At 48.6% G+C, this 24,898-nt stretch overlaps 1 protein-coding gene across 3 annotated transcripts in view; it reads left to right on the top strand.

The window, feature by feature from the left end:
• Positions 1-24,898, top strand: part of LOC147105087 (N-fatty-acyl-amino acid synthase/hydrolase PM20D1-like) — a 99,766-nt gene that overhangs the window by 25,214 nt on the left and 49,654 nt on the right. For all 3 annotated transcript variants that reach the window (XR_015081675.1, XM_086011164.1, XM_086011165.1), the window contains exons 4-6: positions 3,489-3,622; positions 13,297-13,416; positions 18,661-18,736. Coding sequence is in view for 2 of the 3 variants with exons in the window: in XM_086011164.1 (XP_085867290.1) it covers positions 3,489-3,622; positions 13,297-13,416; positions 18,661-18,736 (330 nt within the window). In the remaining variant the exon portion in view is untranslated. The remainder of the gene's footprint in view (positions 1-3,488; positions 3,623-13,296; positions 13,417-18,660; positions 18,737-24,898) is intronic.

Here is a 24,898-nt window from a genome sequence, read left to right as displayed (position 1 = left end):
TCACCAGGATGAGCATGCATGTGGCTTTGCCAGGATAGCGGGATTCCCCCTGGTGCAGGGCACCATTGACTGCACCCACGTGGCTTTGCGGGCAGTGCATAACAATCCTGAAATCTACTGTAACTGCAAAGGCTACCACTCAATTACTGTGCAGTCGGTGTGCGACCACACACAGCGAATCCTCAGTGTCAATGCCCGCTATCCTGGCAGCAGCCATGATGCCTTCATCCTGCGCCAGACCGGTGTGCCAGCACTCTTCCAGCCACCACATCAAGCTCACGGCTGGCTGGTCGGAGACAAGGGGTATCCGCTCTCCACCTGGCTCATGACTCCCCTCCGCAACCCCAACACTCCTGCGCTGCAGTCATATAATGAGAGCCATGCTGCCACCAGGAACATCATTGAGCAGACCAGCGGAGTGCTCAAGCAACAGTTCTGCTGCCTTGACCACTCGGGAGGAGCCCTCCAGTACTCACCAGAGCGGGTGTCTCATTTCGTCGTGGTCTGCTGCATGCCCCACAATCTCACCATCATGAGCGCCCAGCCCTTGTCAGCAGGGATTGCAGGACCACCTCAGGAGGAGGGAGAGGAGGAGGAGGTGGACGAGGAAGAGGAACAGGAGCGAGGGAGGGGGCAGCCACTCAATTGGCCTTCCTTGGCCTGCCACATCAGACTGTGGTTCCAGTAAATTCAACCCCAGATCCCCGTTGCTCACCACATTCCCAGCATTCCATCCCTGTCGCAGCCCATATCACAGCACACAGTTAAATGAGAGACAGTACAAAATTATCTGAAGTGAATTAATCAATTTATCAATAATCAGTGAACACATCTTTACAACAATAATATTTACTATTCACCCTTGTGCAATCCCTTAGTGCCTCTCATTATGTGCTTTTGCCTACTCTAGTGCTCCTATGAAGTGTTGGCCCAGTGGCTGCAGCACGGCTGGTGGAAGGCTGCTGAGTGTCCATGCGGGAGACTTCAGGTGGCCTTGCAGGACGCCCTCGATCAGTTCTGGGCCTGGAAGGCCCGGCTGTAGACTGCACCACCTCAGGCTGGGCGGCAGCAGTCTGGGCTGGCTGGATGAGAGGCAGTGACAAGGGCAATGGTGGAGTGCCAGTGGTGGGAGCAGGAATGCTGTCATCCTGACAGAGGACAGCAGGTTCCTGCTCCATTGACCCACTGCCACTCCCCCGGGGCAGCACCTCAGCATCCCTAGCAATCTGTTGCAGTACAGATTACTGGCCTGCTGCAACACCACGAAAGCCCCAGTCGACGGTGGTAGAGCCAGCCACGATGGCAGCAGTCAGAGCTTGCGTGGCATCAAGCTGAGACTGCATGTGTGCAAGGTGTGAGATGTGGGCGTGAGTGTTGGTAGGTAGAGATTGTTGGTGGGTGAGTGCTGGGGGTGTGGTGCTTTGGCCAGTGTGTGCAGACTGTGGTTCAGACGGTGGTATGTAGCATTTGTTGAGGCATTGACTCACCCTGACCACCCGATTGAGGTCGTTAAATTTCTTCCTGCACTGTGTATGGGTCCTGGGGACCACAGTGCTGCCCAAGACCTGATGGGCAACATGGTACGGAAGACTTGCGGCATGGGCCTCCTGCCACTTGATGGGCTGAGCACCCTCCATTTCTCCACAGCGGACACCAACTCCTCCAATGCTTGGTTTGAAAATCTGCGGGCTCTATCCCTGGGGCGTGGATCTGCCATCATGAAACCTGCTTGAGTCATCCGGATCCTTAGGCTTGGCTTGCTCCTGCTTGCTGACACAGGTTCACAGCCAGCAATCCTAAGAACGAGGTTCTGCAGCATCAATGAGCCTCCCCTTTAAGAACTGGAAAGAGCCTGTGACTTGCGATTTAGATTGCACCTAATATTGGTTAGTTCTTTGCATGTAACGTCACAGAGCTAGGCTGTTAGTGCTTGATTTAGCACTTCCATCCTTTCTTTGCGTGATGATTATAAATTTTGCGTGCAGCAAGATTCATTAGCGCCTGGTGCTAAATCTCAAACTTTTCCAAAGTTAGCGCCCGTTACTGGCCAATAATGAATTTCTCGCCCCAAGAGTCACAGAGGAATGAGCTGAGTGGCAGGTGTTTATAAAAGAAGCCAGAATGAGGTGAAAACTGGTGGATGATATAAATAGATCACGTCAGTGAGGCAATGAAAAAGCACAAAAGGTTGTAAAAATAAGCATGTGTCAGCTTTGCTCTGTGGTAGCACTCTCTCCTCTAAATCAGGACGTTGTGTGTTCAAGTGCCACTACAGATTTCAACACACAATCTGGGCTGATGCTTCAGTACAGTACTGAGGGAGAGCTGCACTGTCAGAGGTGCCATGTTTTGGATGAGATGTTATATTGAGCATCTGCCTGTTCGGTGGATTTAGAAATTCCAATGGGACTTTTTGAAGAAGATGGAGATTCTCTCAGTGTCCTGGCCAACATCCCTTCCTAAACAACAAACCAAAAAGCAAAGTATTTTGTTATTTATTCCATTGCAGGACCTTTCTGTGTGCAAATTGGTTGCTCTACTTGCCTACATAATAACAATGATTACACTTCAAAAGTAGTTCATTGATTGCAAAGCACTTTGGGATGTCATGAGGACATGATAAGGCACTGTATAAAAATACAAATAGGCTGTTGTATCCCAATGGAACAGGCATGCATATTTAGTTGCGTGTCTCTAAACAAATACAACTTTGTTAGTGCTTGGTGAAACTCAATTTTGACAGCTAACTAAGAAACATAAATAACACTGCCACTAATGTTAACAGTACACATACTGCTATCACCTTGAAGTGACCAAACACAGCAAACGTAGGGAAACTGTTGGGGAGAGTAATGTGCACCCAGTTAGTGCTTCCAGTTCTTACGTGATGTGAAGCACGTGGTTACGGCAAAAAGATCTTACAGTTTTCGCAGTGAGGTCTCAAGTACCAGTCACGAGACATGTTTGGGTGCAGAGGAGACAAAGTGTCTTTGGACTTTTGGTGTCAGCTGTGGCTCAGTGGGAAGGACACTCGTCTCGGAGTCAGAAGGTTGTGGCTTCAAGTCCCACCTTAGAGACCTGGGCATAAAAATCAAGGCTGACACTCCAGTGCAGTACCGAGGGAGTGCTGCACTGTCAGAGGTGCCGTCTTTCGGATGAGACGTTAAACAGAGGCCCAGGCTGCCCTCTCAGGTGGACGTAAAAGATCCCATGCATTATTCGAAGAAGAGCAGGGGGGAGTTCTCCCCGATGCCCTGGAGCCAATATTTATCCCTCAACCAACATCACTAAAAGAACAGTTTATCTGGTCATTATCACGTTGCTGCTTGTGGGAGCTTGCTGTGCGCAAATTGTCTGCCGTGTTTGCAACATTTCAATAGTGACTGCACTACAAAAAGTACTTAATTGGCTGTAAAGCGCTTTGGGACATCCTGAAGTTGTGAAAGGCGCTATAGAAATGCAAATCTTTCTTTCTTTCTGATCCACAGGTTGGAGGAAACAGTGGAGCTCGAAACATCGCAGCCGTTCTGCAGTCCAGAGGAGTGAAGCTATCCTTCCTCCTGGATGAGGGCTCGGCTATACTCGACGGAATCATGCCAGGACTGGAGAAACAGGCTGCAGTGTAAGTACCTCAGCCCCAAGTTCGAACAAGATCTTCTATGTCGAGCATGTTCTGTCAATTGCCAAAAAGCAAATCCCTTGCAGGAGGAGCTGATACCGACAGAAACACAGAACGTAGAATTGCTTGGTATATAATTAGCTGCTTATTATTTCCAATGAACCTAGAGAGGAAATAGTCCAGAACACATGATGGATTGAATAGCTTTTCCAGGCTAACATCTACAAAGTACTTTTTTGTGCAAGGCATAAATTTATACAGAAGTAAAAATTGTTTATTCCTGTCATGAAGAGATGTTTGGATGCAGAGGAGACAAAGTGGCTTTGGACTTTAGGTGTCAGCTGTGGCTCAGTGAGTAGCACTCTCACCTGTGAATCAGAAGGTTGTGGGTTCAAGTCCCACCCTAGAGACTTGAGCACGAAAATCAAGGCTGACACTCCAGTGCAGTACTGAGGGAGTGCTGCACTGTCGGAGGTGCCGTCTTTCGGGTGAGACATTAAACAGAGGTCTAGGCTGCCCTCTCAGGTGGACGTAAAAGATCCCATCACCTTTATTGCACTGCCCTAGTTGCCCTGATTTACAACTGAATAGCTTGCTAGGCCACTTCAGGGAATATTAAGGGCTCGAATTTCCAAGTCCCTTGGAGGCAGGAGTGGTGGGAAAGTTGCAAAATCAGGGGGCAGGAATCCATCCCGCCCCCAACCCGCCTGCGTGCCAATGTCCCAGGAGGCGGGGACCCGATTTGTGCTGGGAGCCGCCTCCCTGAGGCGGGAAGGGAATTAACTGCCTGTTAACAGGCATTTTTTTGCCTAATCCCTATTTTTAGCCCTGAAGTGTGGACTTCCCGACGGCTCCGAACCATGCCAAGTTAGCGAGGCGGACCGTCGGTCTGAAGGGGTTGGAGGGGTCGAGATGCCTGTTGTGCAGGTGAGTGATGGGTGCATGTGTGCAGAGGTAAGTGTGTAAGGTAAGTATTCAGGGCTAGATTTTCAGTTGCTTGCGCCAGCAGTTAGCGCCTTAAGAGAAGTGATTTTCGGGCGCTATGCGTGTAGCGCCTGGGCGCAGCGCAGTTTGCGCCCCGCCCCAAATTAAGTTGCCCGTTAGCGCCGGCGCAAAGTTTAGCGGCCGCCCGGATGCGCGCGCAGAAAATGACGTCACATCCTCGTGCAACGCCCTTTGGCCGCCCCGAATCCAAACTTCAGTCGGACCGCCCCATTGTGCGGCTGGCGTCCAGAGCGTTTGTAAAATGGAACGCAACACACCCTGGGGAGCGCAAATTAAAGGGCACTCCTCCTGCACCATATACGGCACTCTGCATGTGTTGTGTGGAAGGATCAAGTGTGTGGTTGTGAACGGTGCATCATCATCATCATCATCATCATCCTCCTCCTCCTCCTCCTCCTCCTCCTCCTCCTCATCATCATCATCATCATCATCATCTTCATCTTTTCCCCCCAGACTCTGCCTATGAAAAAAACACATGCACCCTTCCCCTTTAAGAGCTCACTGGCACCAGAGTGTCTGCCGTGCGCTGCGCCCGAGCTCGGGCGCTGCGCTCTGCACCGCCGGCTTAGCACCTAAAGATAGTAGTGGAACGCCTCTTTTAGCGCTCCACCAACCTCTTAGGGCGAAGCCACTGAATTTCCGGCAACGGGGCGCTACTTTGGGGCGGGCGCTAACTTCGGGCGGGCGCAAAGGTTAGCGCCCCAAAACTGTCTATACTGAAAATCTAGGCCAAAGTGTTTTAATAAGTTTTACTTATCTTTACTTTCTCCTGCAGGCTTCCTTCCTTCAGTTCTCGGGAGTCCCTGATCTCACCGGCACAGAAAGCAGAATGGCCGCTGAACTGTCAAAAGTTGCAGCCTCTGCTTTCTGGTCTGGAGAGATCTCTAACTGATTCTGAGTAGAAGGACTCAAGTTAGAAGACAGATTGTCAGTGTTTGACAGCTTCACAGAGCTGTCAAACGCTGATTTTTCATCTGTCAAAAGCTCTTGACAGATGAAATGTCAATCGCTGACGTCACCAGTAACCAGATGTCCCTTAATTGGCCTGCTGAGCCCGCTGGGCGGGCTTAACAAGGTCAATCAAGGGAAAATAGCGTGGGTTGGCCACAAGTCGATGGAGGCGGGACTACAACCCAAAAAGTGGGAGTCCCGCCTCCATCACGTCCCCATTGACAAAATCCAGCCCTAAGAGTTAATCAAATAGTATGAACTGGAGTTACATATAGGCCAGATCAGATGTGGATGGCAGATTCTCTTTCCTAAAGGGCATTAGTAAACCAGTTGGGTTTCAGTACAATCTGACAGCTTTCATGGTCATCATCCCTGAAGCCAGCTCACAAATACCAGATTTATTTAATATAATTTCACAACTTGCTTTGTGCATTTTAAGATCATAACCTCAGGATTGCTAGTCTAGTATGAAAGCAATTAAAGTAAAGCACGGTGTCATAGTGGTTAGCACTGTTGCCTCACAGCTCCAGGGACCTGGGTTCGAATCCGGCCTCGGGTGACTGTCTGTGTGGAGTTTGCACATTCTCCCCGTGTTTGCGTGGGTTTTCTCCGGGTGCTCCGGTTTCCTCCCACAGTCCAAAGATGTGCAGGTTAGGTTGATTGGCTATGATAAATTGACCCTTAGTGTTAGGGGGATTAAATACGTGGGGTTACGGGGATAGGGTGGGATATGTGTTGGTGTAGGGGTTACGGGGATCGGGGGTGGGATATGTGTCGGTGCAGGCTCGATGGGCCGAAATGGCCTCTATCTGCACTGTGAGGTTTCTGTGATTCTGTGATTCTGTGATAGACAGCTAACTCTCATCGATACTTAAGACCAGAATTGAAATGCCAAGTGTTCAAATTCGCAGAACCTTTGAAATGAGTCAAATAACATGAGTGTTCCAGGTCCATGGAGTTCCAGCTCACCTCCGTGACATGGAGTTCAACAACAACAACAACTTGCTTTTATATAGCACCTTTAACATAGTAAAACGTCTCAAGGCACTTCACAGGAGTGTTATAAGACAAAAAATTTGACACCGAGCCGCATAAGGAGAAATTAGGACAGGTGACCAAAAGCTTGGTCAAAGAGGTAGGTTTTAAGGAGCATCTTAAAGGAGGAAAGAGAGGTAGAGAGGCGGAGAGTTTTAGGCAGGGAGTTCCAGAGCTTAGGGCCTAGGCAACAGAAGGCACGGCCACCAAAGGTTGAGTGATTATAATCAGGGATGCTCAAGAGGGCAGAATTAGAGGAGCGCAGATATCTCTGGGGGTTGGGGGGTTGGAGGAGATTACAGAGATAGGGAGGGGTGAGACCATAGAGGGATTTGAAAACAAGGATGAGAATTTTGAAATCGAGGCGTTGCTTAACCGAGAGCCAATGTAGGTCAGCGAGCACAAGGGGTGATGGGTGAACGGGACTTGGTGCGAGTTAGGACACGGGCAGCCGAGTTTTGGATCAGCACTGATGGAGATAAGTGAACTTGCAAAATAGGGACAGCTAGCAGCAAATGATCCAGGCAGCTTCTTCCACCTTCGACTTCGACTTCCAACAATAGGCAAATGTATTCGTCAACAAATCCTTTTTCAACATGATGTTAATCACCAACATTCCCGCTAAGCCGCACCGGTGCCTGGCGCCCCCAGGCAGGTCGCTTACCTGCTTTTCTAAAATTGTGAATGGGCCGCGCAGCCCGTTTAAAGGGACCCCGCACCCAAAATAAAAATTATGGGGAACATTGGAAATCGATATTCGTTATTCCGATCATTCAGATAGTTGGAAAGTTGAAAGCAGATTCCACACACCCACTCCCCCCAGCTGACAGATGGGCTGTTTACTAGTTCAAACCCGAAACAATGCCTAATGGAATTTATCTCTGGGCATGATGCCTCTTTTAATGGCTGCGGCATTTGTGCAACCATTAGCTTTTATCAGCTCTTGTCCAGGATTGAATATTTTCCGTGCCTACATGCCTCAGGCTCAAAGGGAAAGGAAGTGCTAGATGCCGTAGCTTTGATCCATAATCCTGGTGCATTGGTTTAGCTGAAATCCTAAGAAAAGCTATAATGAGGAATTACTTTAGAAGATGATGCAAGAAGGACCTCGCGTCCATCACAGCAAGTACCTTTTGGGGGGAAAAAACCCAGCAGAGCCTAGCTAGAACTGTCCCACCACTGTACACACAGCAACTCAATAACCAGCTGGCACGTCTAATTGATATCTAGTGTTGTTTTCTTAAAGTAAAGCATGAGTATAAGTAGTAGTGTAGGCTGTGGGAGCTGTCTAATGAGTTGTGAAAACAAAAGAATCCCTGTACACCCCACAAAAACACTTTAAAATAGCAGGCTTAAGGACAGCTTTCCTGCTGTGGTGCAGATTTTAAGTCTGCAGCCAATTCCGCATCAGCTATGCATGCTCGGTGATTATGCTTTCATAAGCCATTACTTCCTGTATGTGCTATCCGTCAGCATCGGGGTGGACTCTGCTTTAAGCGACAACCTAAAATCACAGGAATTCCTTGGGCATCTGGGGCTGTTTTTACTGTGTTAAAGGGGCTATATAAATGCGCGCTGTTGTTGAATGCGCAGAACAAGAGATTGTGGTCTATCTTTTGACCTTCGGGGCCAGGTAGATAATTGACAGATAAACATTTCTGCTGTCTCCACTGTTGACTTTGAGCCAGCTGTGCAGGGTTCATTAAAACTGGCAAGTGTTCAAATACACAGAATCCACAAAGTCCTGTGTCAACTACAAACGTTATGCACAGAATCATGTTGGAGGAACTCACGCTGTAGACACCAAGCCACAGTTGCTATCCTACTTCAGTGTGGCCAAACATTTGTACTTTGGTGTAAAATTGAAAGTTTCACAAAACTGCGTTGTGTGTCTTAATTAAAATACCCGCCCTCCAGGACAAATGTATAACTGACTACAATGCTTGAAAGATTCTGGTGCAGTATTTTGTCCTTTTGTGTGATGGGATACAAATTGAAGAACATAAATATGTAACAAGCATGATTTCCAGCTTTATGCTATCTGAAAGTAATTATAGCCACATTTGCACTGTTCCCTCCAGCAGAGTTCAGCCTTGTATCAGCACAAGTATTGGACATTCCTCATATCCCATCATAGAGGAAAAAAGAAAGCAAGAAAGACTTGCATTTATATAGCGCCTTTCACGACCACCAGACGTCTCAAAGCGCTTTACAGCCAATGAAGTACTTTTGAAGTGGAGTCACTTTTGTAATGTAGGAAACGCGGCAGCCAATTTGCGCACAGCAAGCTCCCACTAACAGCAATGTGATAATGACCAGATAATTCTGTTTTTGTTTTTGCTTGAGGGATAACTATTAGCCAGGACACTGAGGATAACTTCCCTACTCTTCAAAATAGTGCCATGGGATCTTGTACATCCACCTGAGAGAGCAGATGGGGCCTTGGTTTAACGTCTCATCTGAAAGACGGCACCGCTCCCTCAGTACTGCACTGGAGTGTCAGCCTAGCTTTATGTGTTCAAGTCCCATGGAGTGGGACTTGAACCCACAACCTTCTGACTCGAGAGGTGAGTATGCTACCCACTGAGCCACACCTGACACTTGCTAAAGTGTCAACCATGGCCAAATGCTGTGGAGAGCCCCACGATCTCCGTCTTCAGTTCCCTAGCTGTATGTCGCAACTACATTGCAGGAAAGACATTCCAGGCCACTGCTGTGTGCACTCGAAGGCCCTGAATTTCCACGGGAGCCTTCCAGATCTTCCACCGCAACTTTGGCGGAAGATCGGCAGAAATGCTGGTGAAACGGCAGAAATTCGCCCGGGGGTCCAGGAGTTCCCCCATCCCTCACTGGAGAAACCCCCGTGGAAATTTCAGGTGATGGAGTTTATTCCTTTGTCGGACAGCGTCTCTCGCTAAAGACTTGCGTTCAACACTGCCACAGTGGATCGAATGTTTAACACATTGTGCTAACAAGTTTCTTAAAATTGAATTTTCGCAGGCATTCGCTGGTAGGTTTGTGCCGAGGTGAATGCTATGCGTTTGTGTCATTGCTCATTTTTCCCAAACCGCAGCAGACAGCATCGTTGATTTTGTAGCACCCTCGGGCATAGCTCACCCCCCGACAGGTTCTAGCACTGGTGGAAGGGTCAGGAAAATCAGGCACAGCTGGAGGTTTCAGACTTATATCAGCATCTCAGGTCTCAGACACTGGGACCATTTGGTGGCTCGTGGAGGTCTTAATGCAAGCGGATGAACCTCTCAAAAATGGGATAAACTGCAAGTCTTGAGCCTGCTGAGAGACCCCCAGACACTCTATGGGCAGCGAAGGCCCGGGAGCACACCACGGTGCAATATTCTTTGGGTGCCGCCCACCCTGAAGCGTCCATTAAGTCATAGAGTCATAACGGCACAGAAGGAGGCCATTCGGCCCATCGAGTCCATGCCGACTCTGTAGAGCAATCCAGTCAGTCCCATTCCCCCGCTCTATCCCCGTAGCCCTGCAAATTTATTTCCCTCAAGTGCCTATCCAGTCTCCCCTTGAAAACACTCTCCGCTTCCACCACTTCCGTCGGCAGCGAGTTCCAGGTCCTCACCGCTCGCTGTGTAAAAAGGTTTTTCCTCACATCCCCCCTGTATCTCTTGCCCAAAACCTTAAATCTGTGTCCCCTAGTCCTTGCACCATCAACTAGTGGGAACAGCCTTGGAAAGGAACACCCCCACACACACCTTACCTCCCTTTTTTAAAAATTTATTCATTCACAGGATGTAGACGCCATTGGCAAAGTCAGCATTTATTGCCTTTGAGAAGGTGGCGGTGAGCTGCCTACTTGAACCACTGCAGGCCATCGTAGCAGCGTTTTTGATACAACAGAGTGGCTCGCTAGTGGGCCATTTCAGAGTCAACCACATTGCTGTGGGTCTGGAGTCACATATAGGCCAGACTGGCAGGTTTCCTTCCCTACAGGATAGTAGTGAACCAGATGGATTTTTACAACAATCCAGTGGTTTCATGGTCACCATTACTATTACTAGCTTTTTATTCCAGATTTATTTAATTGAATTTAATTTCCCCAACTGCTGTGGTGGGATTTGAACTCGGAATGTTTCCCTCATGATGGCAAGTCTCCTTCTCTAAAGGACTTCAGTGAGCCAGCTGGGTTCAAGCCCCGCTCCGGAAACTTGAACACCTAGTCTAGGCTGACACTTCAGTGCAGTGCCGAGGCCCCACTTGCCTGCTCGAGGTGGATGCAAAAGATCCCATGGTACTATTTGAAGTTCTCCTGATGTGTTGGCCAACATTGTTCCCTCAACCAACGTCACTAAAGCAAATTATCTGGTCATTTATCTCATTGCAATTAGGGCACTGTGCAGCGTGCAAATTAGCTGCTGTCTTTACCTATTTCAGAACAGTAACTTCATAAGTATTTAGTTGGCTGTAATGGGCTAAGGTACATCCCGAGGATATGAAAGGTGCTAGATAATGGAAATTTGTTCTATTATGTAATCTGAACCCCTCAATGTGATTGCCATCGCCTGATGAAATGACAGCTACACAGCAACCTCCATCTTGGGCTTTGGCTGGGAGCACAGCTCCTGAGGTGGAGGTGTGTAGTGAGGACAATGTAGAGGCAGCTCACAAAGACAATACTGTACCTAGCCTGAAATTATTCAACACTTAAACACTCCTTAAAACCTACCTCTTTGACCAAGCTTTTGGTCATCTGTCCTAAATACCTCATGTGTCGCAGTGTCAAATTTTGTTTGATAACGCTCCTGTGAAGTGCCTTGGGATGTTTGTTACGTTAAATACAAAATATATAAATACAAGTTGTTGTTACGTTGGCCGGGATTTTGCTAACCTCGGCGGGGCCGTGGCGGGCGCCATCGGTGGCGGGTCCCGACCCCGCTGCTGGCTCCATCCCGCGGCCAAAATGATTTTCCCTTGATGGGGCTCGTTAAGCCCCGTCCAGCCCGTTTGCCGATCCAATTAGAGGAAGCGGGTCTGGTGATGTCATTTCATGACGTGTCGTCAGCCGGTTTCCTTAAAGGGACCATGACCAACTTTATTTTGACAGTTGTGCTGTCAGTGTTCTACAGCATTGAAGTGCTGCAAACACTGACAATCACTGTACAGAGGCACAGGGCTGCACCCAGGTTCTCCCATGATTCCTTCCATATGCTTATGGAGGGAGTCAGAGCACACAGGGAGGTTCTCTTCCCTTCCGATGGGCAGAAGACACCTCCCCAGGAGACCAACGCAGCCTGGTTGCACATTGCACAGGAGGGCACAAGCAGGGATGTGGTCAAGAGGACCTGGGTGCAGTGGTGCAAACCTTTTAATGATCTCATTAGATCTCGAAACGTTAGTACAAAGCCACACTCGCCTTCATCCTGCTGTGCCTTTCATCACTTCCCCATCACTCTGCCTTCCCTACCCTACTCCTGCACATCTTTACTCACACCAACTTACCTTGCATCTCCACCTATCCCTCTCTCTCTCTCTACATTATCACTTCCCCATCTCACTAGCCACCCCTCACACTCACCCTCATCCTAGTCCAATCATGCCAACTAACAACACATAAGGGTAGCCACTTGGGTGTTTTGTCCAATGTTCATGTAAAGTTTCTATTAATGTGGTGTCAAACATTGAAACCTTTATTTACAACACTTTACGTTCTTGGACAGATCTGTGTGCACCTTTGGAAGTGGCTTAGTGAGTTGCAGTGAATGGTGAGACATAATGGTACCCCCCGCAATGATGAGTGTGAAAGGAATGGCTTGGACATTGTAGGGATGATTTATGGTGTTGGTGTGGAGTGGTGCCAACCTGGCACATCATGTGGCAGCCAGGGTGTACAGCATCAAATGAAGTAAATCTGGCCATGCTGAGGCCATTCCTGGCCTCCCGGGCAGCAATGTGCTCGAGCGCTGATGCCCTCTGTCCTCTGCAGCATCAGGTGATTGCAGAGAAGGTTGGTGTTGTTGTTGGTGCTGCTGGTGTGCCTGGTGCTGCTGGTGTTGGGGCTGATCGTGGTCAGACTCTGAGGACCAAAGGGAGACAATAAAAAGGGCACCCATGTTGATGGAATAGATGGCAGGTGAAGTAGAGATGACAGAAGCATTCAGTCAATGGTGAGAGAGTTCTTCCAAAGAGATGATACTGGATGGAGAGCGGAAAGCCTGCAGAATCTGTGCTGGAAATGGACTGAGATACAGCTTGTGGCTGAGGATAGTGATGATCTGTCAGGTGGGAGCTTTTACTGTACATTTGAAGCTGTCAAGTAAACAGCTGGAGCAATGGCCACTGAACTCCCACCTCAGGTTGACAGGCTTGGTCCCCAAAGAGCGTGGTTCCTGTGGCCATGAAGTTAAAGGGAAAAGGTAAGTTTAAAAAGCCTGTTAATCATCTGTCAACTAGATGTTAATGAGATGTTAGTTGGGTCCCCCGCTGCCGCGTGTCGGATCTGCTCAGCGCTGACAGACCCGACATTGGGAAAGGCGCGTGACAGCGGGGTCCTGACCCACTGTCAAAAAAAAACACTTTCCCACCTGACCCGCCACCAATCCTGCCCGCCGACCCCTCGGAAAATTCCAGCCAATGTTTTTCTTTGCTTTTGGCTTAATGTGGATGCAATGAACTAAATTTTAATTTGAAAATGTCACTTGTCTAATTCTCTCCAGTATAGCTACATCTGAGAAGGGATATGCTACCATTAGCCTGAGTGTGACCACGGGCACTGGCCATTCCTCGATGCCTCCGAAGGAGTCCAGCATTGGAATCTTGGCAACTGCGGTGTCCAAGTGAGTGAGAGACCATTTCATGCTCTTTCAAAAGCTTTTCTACGGTGTGTGTTTTTGTGTGTGTGTAAGTATGTGTGACAGGATTCTGATGGTATTGATATACTGGGAATGTAGGAATATATACATAGTGCTTTATGTTTTCTCCCCTGAGTAATTTTTGGGGTCTCCTTCAGTTTCCTATCATAATGCACATTGTTCTGTGTAGTGAGCAGAGAATGATACATTGGTGTTTTAAGAGAAGAAAGTTATCAAGTTTGAAGGCACTCTATTAGATTCTCTCTCACCATTTTCTTCGGTCTCTCTGTGCAGCATACCATCTCCTGCTGAAAGGGTGCTTCCATCTTGGCAACATTGCCTAACTCTGCCCCTACCTCAGAACCAAAAAACTGAATGCGCACTTTTGTCATTTCTGGACTCAATTTCTCCAACACCCTATTCACTGGCCTCCCAACCTCTGACCCTCTGCAAAACCCATACTTGTCTAGAACTCAGCCGCCTACACCCTCACCCACTCACCCATCACCTCCCGTCCCACACCGGCTCCCTGTCATCCAACACATCCAGCTCGTCCTCATCTACAAATCGCTCAATGGCCTGGTCCCATCCTACCCCTGAAACCTTTTCCACACTTGCATCCCATCCCATAGCCTCGGGTCCTCTGAACCTGGCTGCACCATCCATCAGCTCTCTCAGCCCTCCTTTCTGGAACTGCCTCCCTGAAACCCTCTGACTCGCTATTCCCTCTCAGCCTTGTAAAAGTCTGCTGAAAATCCATCTCTTTTTCGCCAAGCTTCAGTCTGACCTCCCCCAGAAAGGTTCAGCGCCTGTTTCTTTCTTCCTCTTGTGAAGCGCTTTGGGTTATTAATTAAAGATGTTTTAAAAATGTAAGTTGTGGTGCTGCCCCCAGCCCTCTGCTAAATCTTCGATTATATTCAAGGTTGAGATGGATAGATTTTTGGACTCTTGGGGAATCAAGGGATATGAGGATTGTGGCGGGAAAATGGAGTTGAGGTCGAAGATCATCCATGGTCTTATTGAATGACGGAGCAGGCTCGAGGGGCCGTATGGCCTACTCCTGCTCCTATTTCTTATTTTCTTATGATCACTTGGGATTCTGATACCCGTGAAACCATCTCCCTCCAGCAAGCAGCTGGGGAAGAAATTGAAAAACAGAGATCTGTAATCATTGGAGATTCTGCAGAATTCACCCTGGTTAGATCCAACAGGAAACCAGAATCCTCCCAGATCTACACACACTGGGAAGAAGTAGATCCAGGGCCGAGAATTTCCTAAGAGCTGGTTTCCGCCGCACCCCCAGTGAAGTTGTGCTGGACCAGCTCCGAGATTCCCAGCCTACTAGAATTTTAGGTGCTAAACGACGTAATGTAACCTGGAGGTGCACAAAACAACCCTGAGCTGGGTGTCTCTCTCTCTCTAGAATTTGTTTTCCATCCTTGTGGAGAAATGCCAGGCCTTGTTTTCTGTCACCCACCCCATTCAAATTACATTGCTCAGATGGGAAACTCACTATCAGAACATTAAGTGCAGAATGAAAAAACAGCCTTTTAGGGGTCCATTATTTCCACTGAACATGTGGGATCTGCCCCACTGTAGACTCTAGTTACCTGTAACTTACTAAATCTCCTAAGGCAAGGTTTGGAAGGTCACGGGCACAATCCCACAGTTTTCCACTTAAAAGAGCAGCTGCATTTGAATCCCTCATGCACATCGCCATTGCAAACAGCTACCATGTTGGCAACCATGTCCCTATCAAAATAGGCGGCGAACTAAATCTAAAGAGAAAGCCCCTTACCTGCAACAGTTTGACAATGGAGTCTCGTTCCAATGAGACTTTTGTTAAGTACATTGTCTTGACTGAGATTTGTGCTCAGTCCTTCTGAGGAGAGTGGAGAAGGATTTTTGCTCCTGTTTGTTGGATAGGCCGAGGAAGATTAGGAAAACCGACAGAGGGCAGGATCACTTCATGCTGCACCAAAGTGCATGGCCTGGCAAGCAGCCAAGACACACGTGGCGATGTCTGCAAGCTGCACAGTCCTACCCACCCTGACTGAGAAGGATGCATTTTCCATGTTTTATAACTTGCCATGTTTTCGGCGCGTGTTCTGGCAACGTCGCAAACACACCCAAGGCCGTTGGGCTCCTTTTCCCGGCTGGATCCATCCCATCACTGTGGTAACGTTTGTAAGTCTGATAAATGTGACCGCTCAGATCTTCAGCCCTACGAGCTTGCGTCCACACGACAGAACTGATGATGAACAGATGTTCATAACTCAGTGGGGAAAACCTCAGTAAAGGATCAAAGCACGAAAAGGAAATTAGAATCGGCTGTGGAATGAAAAGAATGATTGCAGGGTCAGGGGCCTGCATTCACTGAACCCTAGTTGTGCCCTTTGAAAATGTACAGTTCTAAATTGGTTTGCTATTGCAGTGTTTGCTTTACAAGGCAGTCAAAAACAGGGATTAAAAAGTAAGCTAAATATTGAAGCCCTGATTTTAACTCCTTTTTTAGCCGAGCTGGACGGCAAACCTCACGCGCCACCCCCCCCACCTCCCCGCCCCCCGTGCAGCATGAGGCCCTGTCGATTTTAACGTCTGGGTCTCATCTGTATGCCTGCACTGAGCCTCCTACTCGAACCCGGCAGGGAGCCCTAGCTGGCCGATGGGCAGGAGTGGGACTTTGGGCAGCAGGAGGTCGGATGGCATGGTCCCAGACAGTCGGATAAGTGGATCGGTTGGTGGGGGGGCAGGGGTAGGTAGGGAGGGCATCACAGCTGGGGTGAGGGAAGAAGCGGGTGAGGCAGAAGGAAACTCGGGCAGGGGTGCCCCAATGGTTCTTTGTGGGGCCTGGAGAAGCAGCCCTGACCAACCTGGGAGACAAAAATATTTTAAAATCACTTCCTTTTCTGGACCTCTTCTGGTCCCGGATCCGCTTGCCGCCAGACCGGCCTGGTGAGGAAGACACAATGGCCTCCCCGCTCAGGCCTGAGATTAAAATTGCATTAGAGCCCTGGTGAAGTCATCAGAGCCCAATCTGCATATTTAAAGCAGGACCACCCCCCCCCCCCAACGCCCCTCTTCCAGCAGGAGTCCCACGTACCTGCTAAAAATAGCAGGTTAAAAATACATCCCGCAGCGGGCTCAGTGCGGGGTAAGGCACTGCCTTGATTTTAACTGTCTGCCCGCCTGGTTTCCGCTGGGTTAAAATCGGGCCTTCTGAATTCCACCGAATATAAGGGTCCCGAATTTGGATGGGCTCAGCTGCACGCTTCGGGTGTAAGTGGGCCAGGAGCGCAGTGCATGGGCCACAGTACTGGCCTGGAACATCCCAGAAATTCTTCGCCGCACCTTTCCTGATCGACCTACAAAATAAGCTGATCATTTTCACTGCAGCACCTTTAGGCGGTGGTGGGGGAAGGGGGGTGTTTGGTGGGGAGCATGGCCCATTCAAAATTTTCCCATTTAAAAGCTGGTGCGCGGGAGCACCAGAGCGTCGTGCGGCCACGCAGCTTAAAGGGCACATTGGCGGGGCCATCGACTGGTGTCGCTTTCTCTGCCTGCTTCAAGATGTAGCCACAACAGCGCAAGTGCCCACCCCATGCCATGTGAATGAGGTGACCTCTCACTGACCCCCGATGACTCTGTGAGATCCGTGGTGGAGGTCACCCACGTTCCTTCTGCTGTACTTGCACTTGCGGAGCAGGCCTGCCTATCTGTTTCTCTTTTAGTCTGCACCGTGTGTAGAAAATTGTGGCTTTCGAATATCGCCTGCTACTTCTAGATTGACTCATCACTGCTTTGAAACTACGAAAGCCAAACTTTTTTTTTAATTCCTTTTTTATGGGATGTGGGCGTCGCTGGCAAGGCCAGCATTTATTGCCCATCCCTAGTTGCCCTTGAGAAGGTGGCGGTGAGCCGCCTTCTTGAACCGCTGCAGTCCGTGTGCTGAAGGTACTCCCACAGTGATGTTAGGTAGGGAATTGCCCAATCACAATTCACAAAGTCATCGCTCATTACACTAGTGTATCAAATGGGGAAAGAAGTTGGAAGCTTTGTCTCCCATTTAGCCACTTTGGTGGTCTTGGTAGATTTAGGCTGCAACAGGAACATTACCTGCCCTTTTGAATCATTGGGCCGATGTGGGTGGTGATATGAAGAGATAATTTGGCACCTTTTACATACTCTTTAACTTATTTTCATAATAAATCCAAAAAGCAATTAACCAGGAATGCAAAGCTGCAAACCGCCCACCAAATGAATGTAAAGTACAAACTATGCACACAGCTAACCCGAGATTGTATTTTCCCCAAGGCCTTGATAGACTAGCTCAAACTACACAATAATATAATTAGTGGTAAATGTTGGTCCACTTGGATACCTCACCTATTGATTAAAAAAACAGACTGGGAGGTCCATTACCTTCTGCACAGTCAGAATTACGAGGCTAGGGATTTCTAATTTTAAGAAGAAAAGGGTTTGCAAACGTTTATAAAGGCACTCTGTAATAACGACTAAAACTCATTGGGCTAGATTTTCAGTTGCTTGCGCCAACAGTTAGCGCCTTAAGAGAAGTGATTTTTGGGCGCTATTCGTGTAGCGCCCGGGCGCAGCGCAGTTTGCGCCCCGCCCCAAATTAAGTTGGCCGTTAGCGCCGGCGCAAAGTTTAGCGGCCGCCCGGATGCGCGCGCAGAAAATGATGTCACATCCTCGTGCAACGCCCTTTGGCCGCCCCGATTCCAAACTTCAGTCGGACCGCCCCATTGTGCGGCTGGCGTCCAGAGCGTTTGTAAAATGGAACGCAACACACCCTGGGGAGCGCAAATTAAAGGGCACTCCTCCTGCACTATAAACGGCAGTCTGCATGTGTTGTGTGGAAGGATCCAGTGTGTTGTTGTGAACGGTGTATTTATGTTTCCGGCCTCCTCCTCCTCCTCCTCCTAAAAAAACACATGCACCCTTCCCCTTTAAGAGCTCACTGGCACCAGAGTGTCTGCCGTGCGCTGCGCCCGAGCTCGGGCGCTGCGCTCTGCACCGCCGGCTTAGCGCCTAAAGATAGTAGTGGAACGCCTCTTTTAGCGCTCCACCAACCTCTTAGGGCGAAGCCACTGAATTTCCGGCAACGGGGCGCTACTTTGGGGCGGGCGCTAACTTCGGGCGGGCGCTAAGGTTAGCGCCCCAAAACTGTCTATACTGAAAATCTAGCCCATTATTTCTCTTTTTCTCTAGATTGGAAAATAACCCAATGCCCAGAATGTTTGGCCAGGGACCAGAGCGTGGAATGTTTGAACACCTGAGTTCTCAGGTACGATCGTGTCAGGTAGAATGTGTTGGTCAGGTGTGCGATGGAAGTGGAGTTCCCTCATGCTTCAAACAGGAACATTGCTGTATTATACTTTTTAGATAAGATAGACCAGCGTGATTCCAAAACAGTTTGGGAGTAGCTGTATCCTTACGAGGTTTTTCTTTTTTACCTTCATGGGAGAAAAGCAAGATGTAAAAACTGTTTGGAGATAAGAACATTTCCATGTAGGCCATCTGGCCTAGTTGGTTCTCTGCAATGACGGTATTGCCTGTATTCGTCAGTGGGCCGCATCAGAAATTACCACTTGCTTTTGATGCTTGCAGATAGGGAGAGATAGAACCATTGAAGTTGACAGCACAGATGAAGGCCAGTTGGCCTGGAGCAAAGAGATGATGAAAGCCAATCATTAATTTTCATGGTGGAAACGTCAGTGAATTTTCACTCAATTGCAATTTGCCTTAGCTTAGGCCTTGGCACTTGGGAGACTCATATGTTGTGCATCAGATTTCTCATTAGAATGTCTTGCCTGTACTTTGCTCTGCTGAAAGGCTGAGTTGAAGTAGATGAAATGGAAGGAGACTCAGGTGGAGTATAAACACCAGCACAGACCAATGTTCCCTCTAATTTTTTTGGAGACCCCTTTAATGTGTGGTTTTTGCATTTAAAAGCCGGTGAGCCAGCTGCGCGGGTGCTTCAGACCGCCGCACGACCACACTGCCGCACAGTTTGGTGGGAACATTGGCACGGACTAGTTGTTTCAGTGTTGTGTATTCTATGTGGTCCTATGTATAGGTTTTCCCTGTATCGCCAGTTCCTGCTTTGCTTGCCCGTTACTACTATAAGGCAGCAAGAGGAATCTGTGGTGTTATTGTCCATGGAACATTTCATTGGAGTTGCAGTTAAAAGATTTTTTGCCTCCATGGGGAGGAATTTTAACCCAAAAAAATGGGTGCGTTGGGGTCAGGTGGGAGGTTCAAGTTTAAAAAAAAAACAGAACCCCGACCCCAACCCGCCCACTTCCAGCCTTAACGGACGTGGAACAGGGGGCGGGCAACCTACCCACTCTCGGGGCGGGTCGCCCATTTAAATATTATAATGAGGCTGGCGTGCCTCATGGTGATCCACCATTACAGATTTAACTCTGGCTGGTTGGGTTTCCCAGGCCTCTGGGGACCCGGTAGCTAAAGGAAGGCGAGGACTACTGGACCCAGGAGGTAAGTGCCTTTCCACTTACCGGCTGGATCCAGCCTCCCTGCCTCACCCACTCCCCTGATTGGACACACCACCGCCCCCCCCCCCAACCCCCACCCCAGGCCTCCAATCTCCCCCACCTCCGATTTCCCCCCCACCCCATCCTCCAATCTCCCCCACAAGGCCTCTGATTTCCCCCTCCCCCAGCTCCAATTTCCCACCCCCCACCAAGTCCCCGATCGCCTTACCACCCTTGCCCCTCTAGCCGCGATGCTCCTCTGGCTCCCAAGTCCCGCCCAACCCCCCCCCCGCTGTGATGCTCCTCCGGACCCCGATGCTTCTTGGGCTCCCGATCCCCCTCCCCCTCCCCCCTTCCCGATCCATCCCTCCCTCCTCTCTGCGACCTAGTGCCACAGGCTGGCTGTGGGCGGGAAACGGAGCTTTCAAATACTAATCAGGCTCTGCCGTTAAATTCGGCAGATCCTGACCGCTTTCTAGCCCCCCGCTCCCGACCCGCCGCCAGATTACAAATCCAGCCAATATTGTTTTTATACAGTTGAATGATTGTGAAAATCAAATACCATAATATACTTGTGTGTCTTTTTGTTTTTTGTAACTATCCAACTCGCAAATGAACTTGATTATTAATTTTAGCCCGAATAAAAGTGTTGTTAACCCCTCGCTTCTGTGAGGAGGATCAACCCCAAACTTGGGGAATCAAGGTTCGCTGCTTTAGGAGACTCAACACGCCGGTCAGTCTATTGTCACTTTCTCAGTAATACACAAAGTCAGAAACTGTAAAATAAGTAAAGTTTTATTCCGGTAACCAGTACTGGACTTCACTCTTGCGCCCTTAGACTCACGGGGCTACAATATTTATACATTTTCATAAATTGCAAGTCATCATGAGAATACAGAAAACTAGGCGATCACACGCTGCACAAGTCATTTGTTTCTTTTTACAGAGTTCTGTTTAAAATTCACTTTTGCTTTCAACAAAATTCGACCATGAGACTGTCTCCAACAGTTATCTAAACATCCTGTTCCTGTCCTTTCTTATCTATGTGTACTGCATTCCCACAGTCCTGCATCAGTTTTTACATTTAAACTATTCACTGCATGTCAAGTAGTCCATCATGCCTTGCGAATCATTGGTACAGCAATATTGGATTAACACCTAGCTTAACAGTGTGACTAGGTGATAGTAACTGTCTTTTGATGGTGAATGCATGGGGCAGCCCAATAGTTTCCAGTGCAAAATGCCACGGTAACAAGTTAGCCATTAGATCTGTGGCATGTTGTCCTGTTCACATTATGTTACGGCACACAAGTTTTAGTTTATAGATTGGGATCTGCTTAAGGAAATTGTTTTTTTGCAGTTAAGAGACTGTCAGAATTGCAACAACATCCTCGGTGTTTGTGGTGCTGCACGCTGCTCGCAGGCAGATTTTCTCTTTGCAACTTCCTCACAGGATGAGTTCCTGATTTCAGTCAGGCCCTCAGAGGCATGAAGCAGAGGTGAGGCATTTCCCAGCGTGACTGACAAACAATAACCAAGTGGCCAGTTGCCACAAACTTGGGAGCATGTCGCCTCCCCGCCTACTTGTTAAGTGATTGCTTGTGGCGTTAGGGAGACTTGAAAAGAGAAAAAAATAAATTCAGGTCTTGCTTAAACACCATGGGGGTGGAATTTTCACAGATTTCCCACCTCAACTTAGGAACCCAGAGAAACAGCGTAAACAGGCATTTACGGCATTTTCCCCAACGTTTTCGCCGATCTTCCATCGAAGTTACAAGGAACATCCAAAAAACACCAACAGAAACTCCATGTTTTCCTATAACAGGTTTATTTTTCCTTCTAGCTATGTGTCAGCCAGTGGCTGAGTGGGTAGGACCCTCGCCTCTGAACCAGAAGGTTGTGGGTTCAGGTTCTCAATCCAGAGGCAAAAATCTAGGCTGACACTCCAGTGCAGTGCTGAGGGAATGCTGCACTGTTGGAGGTGCCGCCTTTCAGATGAGATGTTAAATTGAGGCCCCGTCTGCTCTCTCAGGTGGATGTGAAAGATCCCATGGCCACTATCTCGAAGAGGTTCTCCCCAGTGTCCTGGCCAATATTTATCCCTCAGTTGGCATCACTAAAACAGATTATCTGGACAGTACCACATTGCTGTTTGTGGGATCTTACTGTGTGCAAATTGGCTGCCGCGTTTCCCACATTACAACAGTGACTACACTTCAAAAAGTACTTCATTGGCTGTAAAGTGCTTTGGGACGTCCGGTGCTCGTGAAAGGCGCTATAGAAATGCAAGTCTTCCTATCTGTTTCATTTTTGCATTGACTTGTCTCATCATTAGGCTTTGTAGTTTACTCGCATTGTATAAAATCGGAGCTGTGAAGTGGCCTCAGTAAGAAGCAGATACACAGGCCCATTTTGTAGTGAAACTTGGCTTGTTGCAACGTGCAACTGTGTTGAGAATCAGCTGATTTGAATCAGAATAACTGACCACCAGAATCCTAGCAACAAGTTGAAAACTAGTTCAATGAAATGTCTCAGGATCAAGCTGCTGAATATTTTTGGCATTGGTCCACAGTTTGTATCTGTATTGAAAACTCACATGTTGCAAATTTCTCTCTATATACAAAAATATGTTGCCTTCATTTTGAGGTTCTGCTCCAAATGTTTATGAAATGTTTTCAAACTGAGTTATATCAAGGTCAAAAGCAATCAGGTCATATCTTCACTCATCACATGGCGTGTTTATCTTAGCAAACTGCAGTTCACAGTTGGACAACGAATAAATAGCGATATGAAATGTTTATGTAAAACTGTTTTGCACAGCGATCCCTCAGTAATGTTTTTCAAGAATCAGTCATGGCTTTTACTTTTGGCTGAGCCAACCAGAAAAGAAAGACTTACATTTATATAGCGCCTTTCACAACCACCGGACATCTCAAAGTGCTTTCCAGCCAATGAAGTAGAGTCACTGTTGTAATGTGGGAAATGCAGCAGCCAATTTGCGCACAGCAAGGTCCCATAAACAGCAATGTGATAATGACCAGATCATCTAGAAACATGGAAGATAGGAGCAGGAGTAGGCCATTCGGCCCTTCGAGCCTGCTCCGCCATTCAATGAGATCATGGCTGATCATCCAAACCCTAGCACCCGGTCCCTACACCGACAGCTATCCCACCCAAGCCCTATCCCCGTAACCCCACGTATTTAATCCCCCCTAACACTAAGGGCCAATTTTTTTTTATCATGGCCAATCAACCTAACCCGCACATCAATCACAGAATCACAGAAACCTCACAGTACAGATAGAGGCCATTTCAGCCCATCGAGCCTGCACCGACACATATCCCACCCTATCCCCGTAACCCCACGTATTTAATCCCCCTAACACTAAGGGTCAATTTTTATCATAGCCAATCAACCTAACCTGCACATCTTTGGACTGTGGGAGGAAACCGGAGCACCCGGAGAAAACCCACGCAAACACGGGGAGAATGTGCAAACTCCACACAGACAGTCACCCGAGGCCAGATTCAAACCCAGGTCCCTGGCGCTGTGAAGCAACAGTGCTAACCACTATGCCACCGTGCTGTTTTTGTTATGTTGGTTGAGGGGTTAAATATTGGCCAGGACACTGGGGATAACTCCCCTGCTTTTCTTTGAAATAGCACCATGGGATCTTTTATGTCCACCTGAGAGAGCAGACTGAGCCTCAGTTTAACATCTCATCCGAAAGACGGCACCTCCGACAGTGCAGCACTCCTTCAGCACTGCACTGGAGCGTCAGTCTAGCTTTTTATGTGCTCAAGTCCGTGGAATGGGACTTGAAGCCACAACCTTCTGACTCAGAGGGGAGGGTGCAACCCACTGAGCCACAGCTGACACTTTCCAGATAAAGTATGGCCTGGGAATGAAAGGTACAGATATACCTGGGGAAATATGAAATGGGAGAGGTGCAATTGGCTCATCAAGACTATTCTGACTCTGAGTCAGAAGGCTTTGTGGGTTCAAGCCTTCAGCATATAATCTAGGCTGACATTTCAGTGCAGTACTGAGTAAATACTGCACTGTTGGAGGTGCTGTCTTTTGGATGAGACCTTAAGCTGAGGCCCACCTTATTCCCTTAATCTATTATACATTACAATTACAATTACAATTACAATTTTATTGGTCACATAACTAAACACAAGGGCCTAGAAATTCAGTTGCTTGCGCCAGCCGGTAGCGCCTTAGGAGGAGGAGATGTTCGGCGCTAGGCGGCTAGCGGCTGGGCGCAGCGCGATCTGCGCCTCTCCCCAACTTCACTCAAGATTTAGCGGCGGCGCAAAGTCTTTGCGCGCGCTCAGCTGCGCGCGCAGATCCTGACGTCATTTCCTCGTGCAACGCCCTTTGTGCGCCCCAAACCGGAAATTCAGTGGCGACGCCCTATTGTGCACCTGGCGCCCCTTGCGACTGGTAGAGGGGAACGGTTCTCAGTCGATACGAGGCGCGGGGGGCGCAAATTAAAGGGCACACCTCCTGCAGTAGAAAAGGCTGCCATTTTGCAGCACTCCTTTTTGAGAGACGGATCTTTGCAGAGAGACAAAGGTAGAGAGCTTTCTGCTTTGGCTCAACACTCGGACAGGTACTTGTGGCTTCAGGCCACAGCTTTCCACTTGTATTTGCCTTCAGTGTCATATCATTGTTTGCAAACATATAATGGGGGCTGCAATGGGTGCAAATGCTGGCCTTCTCCATAGCCCTGGGCGTTGCACAGATGAAGCAGAAGTGGTCAGGCCTTGCTTCAGGGCTGCAGGGTGCAGGGCGTGGCAGGCAAACAAATCCACCCTCCCCCTTTAAGAGCTGACCGGCACCAGAGTGTCTGCCGTCAATCAGCAACTCGCCGCACCTGCGCAGCGCCCGCCCTCGGGGGTATCGCCCCGGACCGCCGGCTTAGCGCCTAAAGATAGTCATGCAT

Source organism: Somniosus microcephalus, chromosome 18, assembly GCF_052327205.1.
Source record: "Somniosus microcephalus isolate GS21.2 chromosome 18, FLI_Smic_1.0, whole genome shotgun sequence".
In the NCBI taxonomy this organism is placed as follows: domain Eukaryota; kingdom Metazoa; phylum Chordata; class Chondrichthyes; order Squaliformes; family Somniosidae; genus Somniosus; species Somniosus microcephalus.
The sequence above is the reverse complement of the archived record's forward strand: the minus strand, read 5'-3'. Positions and strand labels throughout refer to the sequence as shown.